A 12915-nucleotide genomic window follows, 5' to 3' on the forward strand; every position below is an offset into this window, starting at 1 on the left:
TAAGTCAGCTAATTTTGCTTCCATCGGATTTTCAGACATTTATTGTTAAGCTCGTCAACTAAGAAAATATCAAAATCCTGCCTGCCTAAAAGTTAATTATTTTTACATATATATTTTTTTATTTATGCATTGACTTCTCTACATTGTAATAATTTATCTCCTATGTATCTGATTTTTTATAATTAATATGAATATTTAATTATCTATGATTGGAAAAAAAGAAAAGGAAAGTTCAATCAAATCACAACATTGTATAGGGCGATGATGCAAATGTTACGCACAGTACAATGCAATTACACTAGAAAACATTAGTGTTAAACATCGAGGTGATTTACAGATTGTCAACGTTAATTTGGATTTTTCTTGATTTCTTTTTTTTTTTTTTGATAAATTATTTTTTAATTTCTAAATTATGTAATAATTAATAAATGTTTCACTCAATTTTAAACTTGAATGCTTTCGTTTCTGAATTTTTATTTTATCGAAAATACCGTTAATGAAAAAATAGAATCATTGAATTATCTTTCAAGTTTTATGGTACTCAATCTTTCTACTTTAAATTTGATAGAAATATTGAATTATCCTTATAATTTCACAGTACTCAATCTCTCTATTTCAAATTCACATAGATAACTAGTAAATCTATGGAAAGAATGAGATTTAGACACATGATGGATATAAATTCATACCAATAACTAGTAGATCCATAAAAAAAATGAGATTTGGACACATGATGGTATATGAATATCGGGTTTGGTATGAATGAATGTCGATAGCGAATGAACTAAATAATGAGCTAAGAACAATAAATGTTTTGGGTTCTAAATATTTTTGAATGAACTAAATAATGAGCTAAGAATAATAAATATTTTGGGTTCTTAGTATTTTTGGAGATTATGAAAAAGTATGAGTTAAAGAGATCGAAAACAAAGTGTCAGTTGGGTTTTCTAAAGTGATGAGGATTCTCTTCCATATGAAGTACAACGGATAGATGTTCTTTCGAATTGAGCAATTGTAATAAAGACTTTTTAGTCGACTTATTAATAATATACTATTACTTGAAGTTAGAGATGCAAAAGCATACATATTTAAGATGTTGTACCATCGAACTTAAAATTAGTAATTAGAGCTACTAGTCCCTTACATAATATCTCAACTAAATTTTCTTGATCAAACCTCGTCCTAACCTGTTTAGGATATCAATTTAGATTTAAATATACTTAAGCTATTTGGATAGAGCATACACATGGCACGATCCTAAAAAATGTTTAATTTTATATGTTATCTCAGACCGTTGAACATCTCATTTATAAAACAACCTCTCTCCTTGTGTTGTCTAATCTGGGGTTGGTAATGATACGCAAGACGAGTACGAATCATGGTTACTGGACTTGGAGCAACATAACTTGTATTTGGTTACTCATCAGAAATTGATACAAATTGACTAGAATCTTGAAACAGATATCATTGGACTTGGAGCAACACACTTTCGTTTAACATGATTTGAAGAATATGATTTGTGCTTGGCTGAATTTAAAAGACCATGGGAATTTGAACTTTTAACTCTAAAATTTGTCCTTAACACGCGATTTATTTTTCATTTGTGAATTATGGAAACTTGTGATGTCTCTGTTTGATTTTTTTTTTTTTTTATCCTCTTTACATTTCTTTATAAATTCTACCAACTAATAAAAGTTGAGATATTTAAAGTCAAGAACATCTCAAAAACATTTTATTTTATTGCATTTATTGCAAAAGGGAAGTTTTATTTGTTGGCTTAGTTTGGAAGGAATGACAAATCCAAACTACTGAGAATCCTGGATAATATGTGCTAAAATAGGACTTCTCACTTTATGCACCCCATCATCCCAAGTTAAGGAACCTGAGATTGCAAAATTGCTTAACGCAGCTTCAACTGTCACAACAAAGGATTGCTTTTCTCCCACAGATGTGAAGGAAAGAACATCTGGTTGAACTTGGATGTGAAGTCCTGGTGGAGTGTTTATAATCGCCTTGTAAGTAGCTGAGGATGATCCGACGTTTGTGACAGTTCGGTGGAACTCGCGAGTTACAGAATGCTCCAGCAGCGCTGACAGAGCGAAAGAAGGGTAGTTTAGATCCCACACTGTTCCACTTGTTTCTGCAGAACAAGCACTGTTGTCTCCAGTCACAAGCTTAAGTTGTGTAGCATTGTACCCTTGTCCGCACAAAAACTTAACATAATCAATCTCTTCAGCATCATACACTAATCCAGGATCAGTAGCATTTACAGGATTTATATGACCTGATCCATAAGCGAACTCTGCATCGGTATTTGCAGTAGTACTCATAGAGTAAGCTACAAAGAGCAGTAAAAACAAGAATGGTGGATCCAATCAGTATCTAGACTAGAACTTGAACCATCAAAAGATGTCAGAAATAGTTAAATATGAATTCGCAACAAAGAAACTTTGATTGTCTGATTATTTTAAGCACCATAATGTTATTGAATGGCTTTTACACATACTTTCTTCTCGCAAATATAACCATTACCAGTAGTCATTAGAGCTGATTTGATGGCAGCAGGAGACCAAGTTGGGTGAAAGGACTTTACATAAGCAGCTGCACCAGAAGCATGTGGACAGGACATTGATGTACCAGAGATTATGTTGTAGGGAACTACTCTGTTATCCAATGGCGATCCTGTCACAGTAGTAGCTTCAGACCAAGCTGCTAAGATGTCCACTCCAGGGGCTGTTAGGTCAGGCTGCACACGATAAAGAAGTCGCTCACAAATGGAGGGAAAAAAAAATTATGACATGCAAGAAAGAAAAAGGAGAAAAAAAAGGAGACATTCTAATTCACCTTGAGAATGTCAGTTGTTATGGGATTAGGTCCCCTTGAAGAGAAGAAAATAACATAGGGAGCCAATTCATCCTTCTCTTCTATGCTCTTCAATATTGTTGCAGTTGGTTCTCTGGCAAATTATCAAACTGTACTGAATCAATACTATGTAATAGAATTATATTATGTCCTTTCCAGTCAAAAGTATCTCGAAATTACCTTGTAGTGTTCAAATACTTCAAAATGTCAGCTGAATCCTCTGAGATTACAGGGGAGATTGGAAAAGGGAAACTAAAGGCCATATCACTGTAAAATCCTTGGTCCAATTCCATAACAGAGCCAACAGCACCAGCAGCTATTGGCCCCTCCCCGAAACTGAGAGAATCACAAAGAACAATTTTCCCTTGCACCAAAGTCCGGTTCAAGGTACCTTGGTAGCAATATCTGCAAACACATAGATCAACTTTTATGTTAGACAAATTGTCATGCCAATTTGATTTCAAATCAACACTTTGCATCAGTGGAATATGGGTTTGACATCTTTAGCTTAGATTCCATTTACCTGGAATAGGTACCATTGCCTTCTGAAGTAACATTTGGTGCATCACCACCGTAGATGATTGGGTATGAAGAGTTTCCAGGCGAAAAAGTATTTATGGAGAATCCCTACAGCAGAGGAATATCACATTAATTAAGGTTATGGTTTAGTAACCAATTAAAACAGAATATAAATCAATAAATTGGCCTAATCAATAGACTGAAGCATGCACTCTCACCTTATAAAGTGCTCCATTACCCAACTTTACTGGGGTCAAAAACTTTCTGTCTATGTTGCTAGCTGCAACAGAAAGAGACCAAGGTGAACAATTAGAAATTGATCCAGGACCGGGGCCATCATTACCGGCAGAATTGGATGTGAGTATGCCATTCTTCATTGAATGGAAAGCTCCAATTGCTATTGAATCTTCAAAATAGTCCATAGGCCAGCCTCCAACTGAAAGTGATATTATGTCAACTCCATCAGCAATAGCATCATCAAATGCTGCTAAAATGTCAGCGTCTGCACAACCAAAAGACCAGCATATCTTGTAGACAGCTATTCGAGCAGAAGGAACCCCTCCTCGTGCAGTCCCTGAGCCCAAACCAAGTAAGCTTGCTCCATTAACAATGTCCCCAGCAGCAGTTGATGCAGTGTGACTGCCATGGCCTTCTGAATCTCTGGGGGAAACAAATTCCCCTGGGGGAAGGTTTCCTTCAGAGTCATAGTATCGAGCTCCAATTATTTTGCTGTGATTATGGGGGAAAAATGTTAGAAGATAAGAAAACAATATACATATGTTGTGTCTCCTTTTGTAAGTTCTGTAGCAATTTAAAATTTACTTGTTGCAAGTGAAATTAGAGGATGTTTGGCAAGTTCCCTTCCATTTGGCAGGAGGTGGACCAAATCCTTCATCGTTAAAACTTTCAGATTCAGGCCAAATTCCTGTATCGAGGACTCCAATAATGGTATCACTTTCTTTAGTAGATCTTGTAACATTTTGGTGGAACCCCATGAAGGTCCAAGACCTTGTCGTATGGAGTTTCTTCTTTTGACTAGGAAACACGGACACTACACCTTCCATGCCTGAAAAAGAATTTCAGTCAAGATTACTAAATCGTGTGTATTCTCTTTTGTCCTGAAAAAGAAGTTCAGTCAAGATTACTAAATCGTGTGTATTCTCTTTTGTTTCAGCATAATATTTTAGAGGCACTCCCACCTGCCAGTTTCTGCTTCTCCTCTTCAGTCAATTTAGCAACAAAGCCATTGAAACTCCTATGATAGCTGTGCAGCAAAATATCTGATGCGCGACTGAATAATGCAATTCATTTAGAGAGTTAGCTTCTTCATTAACTCCATTGTTTGTCATACTTGAACACATTTGATTATTTTGTTTATTTTTAGATATCTATTATAAGACATATTATCACATGCATCATGATCATTTTTAAATTGACACATTCCAATGCACCACCCATGAACCTTAAAAATTTTTTCATCCTAAATGTCTTATTTTTCCCTTGAAATCTAAGGTATGGTTAAATGTTAACCTGCCAACAACTTCTTGTAGCATTCTGGAATGAAGAGATGCTGCAGAAAATTCGCCCTTTGGACGATCTCCCATGTACACAATATAGACCTGCATAAAAAAAATTGCCAAAGATTAATAAAGTGATTCAAGTAAATTTGTGCTGTGTTTGTTCTAGTGAAATTATAAGATATATATTTCCATCATTACCACTAATAAGGGTAACTATAGCTTTTGTATTTCAATAACTAATATATATATATTTTTTTAAAAAAATAAGACACTTAGGATGAAAATTTTTTAGGATGCCTGATCAAGGGTGAAATGCCTAGCTATGTTGAGCAAAGTCATAAAACTAATGCATGATTTTTAAAACAGGGCAACAATTTTATGTGCTTATATGCTCAAGTAAGTAAGACACAATAATTAAATGAAAGTATTAACACAAGTCATCAAATTCAAAAGAATGGCAGCAAGTAAGGGAATATAATATAATTAAATGCCTTCCGATCTTCTTGAGATGTTCCATGGCAGCTGATGACAAGAGTAAAGATGAGGCTTATTAGTAGAAGCCACGGAAGACGGGAATGTTGATGTGCCATTTTAGGAGGTTCCTCTGCGTAGGAGTTTTTTTGTGCATGTGTGAAAGAACAGAACATGAATTAATTTATAGAAGGAAAAAGTCAACTTAATCTTCATAGCTTTCTCAGACTTAATTCATAGAAGCAAGAAAGTCAACTTACTTCCATAGGGTTCTCAGACATGTATTGTTAAGCACGTCAATCAAGAAAAGTTGTTCCAAAGCTGGCTAGTTACTATCTTGTTTAGTTTAGGAAAAATATAACAAAATTCCACTTAATATAATGATATGCTAGGACGATATGCCAAATATCCTAACAACTTAAAATAGTTAGGAAATGGACCATAATGCATATAAGATGTTAAGGATCCTATGCCTCTCCTTGCATGTCTGAATTAGAATTTGAAGAATTGGAAATGGTAGACTGGACTGATTAATACCATAAGAATAGTTGTCCTGAGTTGAATATAGAACCAGAGAGTTAATTAAGTTCTTATATCACATTAGTCCATTATCAATCTAAAAGTTTGAACATCCAGGAAATGGTTTACAAAAGCATAGAATTTGATGTTACTTTTTTTCTCTAATATAACAAACAAAAGCTAAATGACAAAAAAAAAGGACACAAATTTCGCAACATCATCCTAAACAAAATTGAATGCAAAGACATCCAAGTTGTATTGTTAGTATCCACTGACACCTTCTTTGTACTAAGTTTATGTTATGTACATATAGATACATATTTCTGAGTGTCCAATTGATCGATATTGGAGTTTGACATTTTCTATTTTTCTTGAATGAGTTGTATTGAAACTATCAAGACAACAATGTTGAAAAATATTGAAGTATGCAACCTGTCAAAGCTTAAAATCATATATGGTAGTGTGACACAGTAATGCCCCAACGAAAATTAGTATAAAGGTGTTGATTGTCCTTCTTCTAATTAATACGAGATCACCCTTTCAAACATTCCCTCAGAAGTAAATTTAGTTACTAAAACCGTTGGAAACAGAATATTTTTGCTTCATCGACATGGGGAAATCACTGTTGCCACTATAGACTGCAGATAGGATAAAATTATTCGCTTATTAACCTTTGATTGAATGCTTAATTGTACAGTAGAAATGAGGAGAATTCAATAAGGGAAATGAAGAGAAAAGAAAAGAAAGAACTGTAATTTCCTTCAGGTTGTTGGGACAGATTAAGGAGATAAATACAATTTCTTCCTTAAGCAAAAGGAAGAAAGTAACTATTTTGCCCTCAATATTTTCTTATGCCTAACTATAGATATAAGGACAATAAGTAATTTTAATAATTATTTGTCACATTCCTAACGTGTCCTTCCAGGTTGGAGATAAATATTTGGAGAGAAATAAGAGAATGTGGAAATAAGTTTTTCCATCCATTGTCCTCTTTTTCCTCTTTACTATCCAGAGAATTTGAGAAATTGGACAAATTCTTTTTTTTTTTGTTTGTTTTCTCTTCTCTCCATTTACTTAAATCCCAAAAAAGATTAAAAAAAAAAAACTTAATTGAGTGAATATCATCGTCCAATAGGAATTATTTCTTCAGGCATTTATCAAACAAGCAGGATTATTTCTACCGGTTTGCTAGGTGATAATCCTAATTAAGAGGATGCAAAATTCATTTCATGTTAACATCTAATGGGGCAGGAGACAAAATAGAGTAAATGGGGTGAACTGGTATAAGTTGTCACAGAAGGCAAAATTAGGGTTTCCATTTCTTGCAAATTAAAAAAAGAAATTTACTGAGTTGGTTACATATCACTAGAAATAAAAATGTATCAAGATCATAACCAGCAATTTTCACCAGTGTTAAAAGAGAAGAGATACCCGGTTGAGTTCAGAAACCCCAAAACATCAGTTCCATCGCTACAGCCATTGGACATGGAAACTGATAAGGGCCAGCTGAAGGCCACATCATTCTGCACTGCCGCAGAATAAGCAATTACGGAAGGACAAAGCCCTTACTTTTTCTCGCTCTAATGTTGCCAGTTTTAGCGTATGCATCAATTACTACATTGCAAGTTTATCGAAAAACCTCCATGCTCGATCCAGATTACGGGATTTACGCAAGCCATTCATTAGAGCATTGTATGCAACTACATTTGGAGCAAAACCACTTCTCATCGTCTCATCTCTTAAGATGAAAGCTTCATTCACATTACCAGAAACTGAAAATCCATGAATCAGGTTATAGTATGCGAAATTATATGGATTGAACATTGAAGCCTTTTAGTAAGAAGCCTGAATAACAATTTTGCATAAATGCTGAAATCTGGGTTTAACAAAATGCACGTAGGCGTTTCGGTTAATCAGGGAAGCAGAAGTTGCTTTTCTGAAATGGAGGGCAGTTTTGAAATTAAAATATTTATAGGGTAAATTTACTGTCCTTCCAATTTTAAAAAAATCCCTCTGAAATTGATGACTTATTTTTCATTTGTGGATTGTGGAATTGTGAAGCCTCTGTTAGATTTTATTTAATGTCTTTATAATTGAAAGCTTCTACCAACTAATTAAGAAGTTCAGATATAAAAATACAAGAAATCTCATAAACATTCTATTTTATTCATTTGACATAAAAAAAAAAATTACATTGCCAGGCTAGCAGACAGAATCCAGTCAAAGTAAGCTTGCTTTTACCATATTTGTTGGCTTAGTTTGGAAGGAATAATTATCTAAAACTACTGAGGATTTTGGATAACATGTGCTAAAATAGGACTTTTTACTTTATGCACCCCATCATCCCAAGTTAAGGAACCTGAGATTGCAAAATCACTTAACTCAGCTTCAACTGTCACAACAAATGATTGCTTTTCTCCAACAGATGTGAAAGAAAGAACATTTGGTTGAACTTGAATGTGAAGTCCTGGTGGAGCGTTTATGATCGCCTTGTAAGTAGCTGACGATGATCCAACGTTTGTGACAGTTCGGTGAAATATGCGAGTTACAGAATGCCCTGGCACGGTAGACAAAGCGAAAGAAGGGTAGTTTAGATCCCACACTGTTCCATTTGTTTCTGCAGAGCAAGCACTATTGTCTCCAGTCACAAGCTTAAGTTGTGTAGCATTATACCCTTGTCCGCACAAAAACTTAACATAATCAATCTCTTCAGCATCATATACTAATCCAGGATCAGTAGCATTTACAGGATTTATATGACCTGAACCATAAGCGAATTCTGCATCCGTATTTGCTGTAGTACTCATGGAGTAAGCTACAAAGAACAGTAAAAACAGGAACAATTAAAATTGAATTTGCAACAAAGAAGACGATTTGATTTTCTGATTATGTTAAAGCACCATAAGCCATTACCCTTTTATCACAAATTTAATTATTACCTGTAGTCATTAGAGCAGATTTGATGGCAGCAGGAGACCAAGTTGGGTGAAAGGACTTTACATAAGCAGCTGCACCAGAAGCATGTGGGCAGGACATTGATGTACCAGAGATTATGTTGTATGGAACTACTCTGTCATCCAATTGAGATCCTGTCACAGTAGTAGCTTCAGACCAAGCTGCTAAGATGTTCACTCCAGGGGCTGTTAGGTCAGGCTGCAATCGTTAAAGAAGTCGCCTCTGTTATGGTGGAGAAAAATTTTATGACGAGGAAAGAAAAAGGGAAAAAGAAGGAGAAATTCTTCAATTGACCTTGAGAATGTCAGCTGTTATGGGATTAGGTCCCCTTGAGGAGAAGGAAACAACATTGGGAGCTAATTCATTATTCTCCTCGATTGTCTTCAGTATTGTTGCAGTTGGTTCACTGGCAAATTATCAAATAAACTCTATTGAATCAATACTATATACTAGAATTATATTATGCCGTATTTTGAGATTACCTTGTACTGTTCAAATACTTCTTAATGTCAGCTAAATCCTCTGATATTACAGGGGAAAGTGGTAAAGGGAAACTAAAGACGTCATCAGTGTAAAATCTTTGCTCCATAACTGAGCCAACACCACCAGCAGCTATTGTCCCCTCCCCAAAACTGAGAGAATCGCAAAGAACAATTTTTCCTTGCACCAAAGTCTTGTTCAAGGAACCTTGGCTGCAATATCTGCAATACATTACACGATCAACTTTGTATGTTAGACAAATTGTCATGCCATATATTTGATTGTAAATCAACAGTTTGCATCAATGGAATATGGATCTAATATCTTCAATTTAGCTTCCTTTTACCTGGAATAGGTACCATTGTATAGTGAAGTCACATTTGGTGCATCTCCACCATAGATGATTGGGTATGAAGAGTTTCCAAGTGTAAAAGTATTTATGGAGAATCCCTACAGCAGAGGAATATCATAGTAAATAAGTAACCAATTAAACGGAAGCTATATCAATAAATTGGCCTAATCAATAGAAGCATGGATACCTTATAAAGTGCTCCATTACCCAACTTTACTGGGGTCACAAACTTTCTGTCTATGGTGCTAGCAGCAACAGAAAGAGACCAAGGTGAACAATTAGAAACTGATCCAGGTTCTGGGCCTTCATTACCAGCAGAATTGGATGTGAGTATACCATTCTTCATTGAATGGAAAGCTCCGATTGCTATTGAATCTTCAAAATAGTCCATAGGCCACCCTCCAACTGAAAGTGATATTATGTCAACTCCATCGGCAATAGCATCGTCAAATGCCGCTAGAATGTCAGCATCTGAACAACCAAAAGACCAACATATCTTGTAGATAGCTATTCGAGCAGAAGGAACTCCTCCTCTTGCAGTCCCTGAGCCGACACCAAGTAAGCTCGCATCATTAACAACGTCCCCTGCTGCTGTTGATGCAGTGTGACTACCATGGCCTTCTGAATCTCTGGGGGAAACAAATTCCCCTGGGGGAAGGTTTCGTTCAGAGTTATAGTATCGAGCTCCAATTATTTTGCTGCGTTTGTAAGAAAAAGAAATGTTAGAAGATAAGAAAACAATATACATGCACGGTGTATCCTTTTGTAAGTTCTGCAGCAATCGCAAACTTTACTTGTTGCAAGTGAAATTAGACGATATTTGGCAAGTTCCCTTCCATTTGGCTGGAGGTGGACCAAATCCTTCATCCTTAAAACTTTCAGATTCAGGCCAAATTCCTGTATCGAGCATTCCAATAATGATATCACTTTCTTTAGTTGATCTCGTAACATTTAGGGGGAACCCCATGAACGTCCAAGACCTTGTCGTGTGGAGTTTCTTCTTTTGACTAGGGAACACAGACACTACACCTTCCATGCCTGAAAAAGAAGTTAAATCAAGATTATTAATTCTTATATGGATTTTTTTCAGTTTCAACATAATATTTTAGTGGGTACACCCACCTGCCAGTTTCTGCTTCTCCTCTTCAGTCAATTTAGCAACAAAACCGTTGAAACTCCTGTGGTAGCTGTGCAGCAAAATGTCTGATGCATGACTGAAAATGAAATCAATTTAGAGAGTTAACTTCTTCATTAACCTCAATTGTTTTTTTCATATTTGAACATATGTGATTACTTTGTTTATTTCTAAATATCAATTACAGGACATACTACCACATCCATCATGATCAATTGAAATTGACAAATGTCAATGCACCACCCAAGAACTTTAAAAAATTTTAATCCCAAGTGTCCTTTTTATCCCTAGAAATATAAGATATGGTTAAACGTCAACCTGCCAACAACTTCTTGTAGCATTCTGGAATGAAGAGATGCTGCAGAAAAATCACCCTTTGGACGATCTCCCATGTACACAATATAGACCTGCATCAAAAATATTGCCAAAGATTAATAAAGGGTGTTCCTAGTGAAGTTCAATAATTATATCTATAATTTTTTTTAAAAAAAAAAAGATTAAGTAAGCCGCCTGCAATAGAACCTAGAACTAATTTTCACTAGGCTAATGGTTTTGGTCACTTGGCTTAACTATTGAGCAATGCAGTATGAACCTTTCTAGGTTCAGTGAAAGGACATGAACATTGAACAAATATCTTGAAAGCCTAGCTATGTTGAGCAAAGTCATCAAGTTAATGCATGATTTTTGAAATAGGGCAATAATTATATATGCGTTTATATGCTCAAGTAAGACACAATAATTAAATGAAAGTATTAATAGAAGCCATCAAATTCAAAAGAGTGGCAAGAAAAATGGGAAATATAATTAAATGCCTTCCGATCTTCTTGAGATGTTCCATGGCTGCTGATGACAAGAGTAAAAGTGAGGTTTATTAGGAGAAACCAAGTAAGATAGGAACGTTGATGTGCCATTTATGGTGTTCCCCTTGCACAGGAGTATTCTTGTGCATGCATGGAAGAACAGAACATGACATAATTTATAGAAGCAAAGAAGTCAACCCTCCATAGGGTTCTCAGACTTAATTTATAGAAGCAAGAAAGTCAACTTACTCCCATAGGGTTCTCAGACATTTTTTGTTAAGCACGTCGACCATGAAAAGTCCTTCCAAGCCGGCTAGTTAGCATCTTGTTTAGTATGAAAAGGATATGACAAATATTCTACTTAATACAATGATATGCTAGAAGGATATGCCAAATATCCTAAAAACTCAAAATATTTAGCAAGTTAACCAACAATGCATATCAGATGTTAAGGATCTTAACGCCTCTACCTTGCATGTCCAAATCAGAAGTAGAAACATCAGAAATGGTAGACTGGACTGATAAATACCATAAGAGTAGTTGTTCTTAGTTGAACATAGAACCAGAGAGCTTGTTAAGTTCTGATATCACATTAGTTCATTATCAAGCTAAAAGTTTGAACATCTATGTTATTATATTTTTTCTATTCTATTGTAACAATAACAAAAGGAAATAACATCCAAGTTTAGTATCCGTTGGTACTTTCTTTTGTACTAATATTATGTTATGTACATATAGATATATCTTCAACTCCCTTTTTTTTTATTTGATTTTTTCTAAGTGTATCTACATTGGAGTTTGACATTTTATATTTTTCTTGGACAAGGTGTGGTGAAACTATCAAGACAACGATAATGAAAAGCATTTGATACGAACCAATTAGCCTTATTTTATGGCAGACTTGGACGAGGCCGACGTTCGATAGAGATCCACAATAACTTTTTAAAAATAAAATTTTGAGATGCAAGACTTTTAAAAGTGTGACAAGAGCCGGAATCGAACGAAAATTCTACCGTTTAGGGGTCAATTTTGCATTTTAATTATTTTTTTAGATATTTTTGTAGTTTTATATATTAGAGTTTTTTCTATTATAAATAGCATTTCCTTGGCTATTTGAAACACTTTTCAATCTTTCAAAAATTTTAATAAAATTTTTCGGTTTCTAAGCTCTCATTTCTATCATTTTGTCTTACCAAACGTTATTAGTTAAAATTCAGTCCTATAGTGTAACAACACATTCTAATTTATACATAGTTACACTTTCAGAATAATCTGGTATTCTCCTCTGAACTTTCTTAAGAG

The 12915-nt window shown here is 34.9% G+C and overlaps 2 protein-coding genes across 2 annotated transcripts; both read right to left on the bottom strand.

Annotated features, from left to right (window-relative positions):
* Positions 1-1703: 1703 nt before the first annotated feature.
* LOC110624961 (cucumisin) lies at positions 1704-5518 on the bottom strand. The gene is made up of 10 exons (XM_043960755.1): positions 5393-5518; positions 4912-5000; positions 4581-4672; positions 4204-4447; positions 3600-4110; positions 3386-3489; positions 3043-3267; positions 2845-2956; positions 2533-2746; positions 1704-2338 (listed from the first exon to the last, which is right to left on the bottom strand). The coding sequence occupies exons 1-10, from the start codon at positions 5489-5491 to the stop codon at positions 1806-1808; spliced, it is 2223 nt and encodes a 740-aa protein (XP_043816690.1). The 5' UTR covers positions 5492-5518; the 3' UTR covers positions 1704-1805.
* Positions 5519-8042: 2524 nt separating this feature from the next.
* LOC110624962 (cucumisin) lies at positions 8043-11755 on the bottom strand. The gene is made up of 10 exons (XM_043960756.1): positions 11626-11755; positions 11132-11220; positions 10801-10892; positions 10473-10716; positions 9866-10376; positions 9673-9776; positions 9329-9547; positions 9141-9252; positions 8831-9044; positions 8043-8706 (listed from the first exon to the last, which is right to left on the bottom strand). Exons 1-10 carry the CDS (start codon positions 11722-11724, stop codon positions 8174-8176), a joined length of 2217 nt encoding a protein of 738 aa, XP_043816691.1. The 5' UTR covers positions 11725-11755; the 3' UTR covers positions 8043-8173.
* Positions 11756-12915: the final 1160 nt, after the last annotated feature.

The sequence above is a fragment of the Manihot esculenta genome, chromosome 10 (assembly GCF_001659605.2).
Source record: "Manihot esculenta cultivar AM560-2 chromosome 10, M.esculenta_v8, whole genome shotgun sequence".
NCBI classification, from domain to species: Eukaryota; Viridiplantae; Streptophyta; class Magnoliopsida; order Malpighiales; family Euphorbiaceae; genus Manihot; species Manihot esculenta.

Coding starts and splice junctions, on each gene's coding strand:
- LOC110624961 (XM_043960755.1), bottom strand. CDS start 5,491: ATGGCACATCAACATTCCCGTCTTCCGTGGCTTCTACTAATAAGCCTC. Junction 4,448..4,580: donor GGAGAAGCAGAAACTGGCAG/GTGGGAGTGCCT, acceptor ATTCTTTTTCAG/GCATGGAAGGTGTAGTGTCC. Junction 4,111..4,203: donor TCTAATTTCACTTGCAACAA/GTAAATTTTAAA, acceptor CCATAATCACAG/CAAAATAATTGGAGCTCGAT.
- LOC110624962 (XM_043960756.1), bottom strand. CDS start 11,724: ATGGCACATCAACGTTCCTATCTTACTTGGTTTCTCCTAATAAACCTC. Junction 9,777..9,865: donor GTAATGGAGCACTTTATAAG/GTATCCATGCTT, acceptor CCTCTGCTGTAG/GGATTCTCCATAAATACTTT. Junction 9,548..9,672: donor TACAATGGTACCTATTCCAG/GTAAAAGGAAGC, acceptor AATGTATTGCAG/ATATTGCAGCCAAGGTTCCT.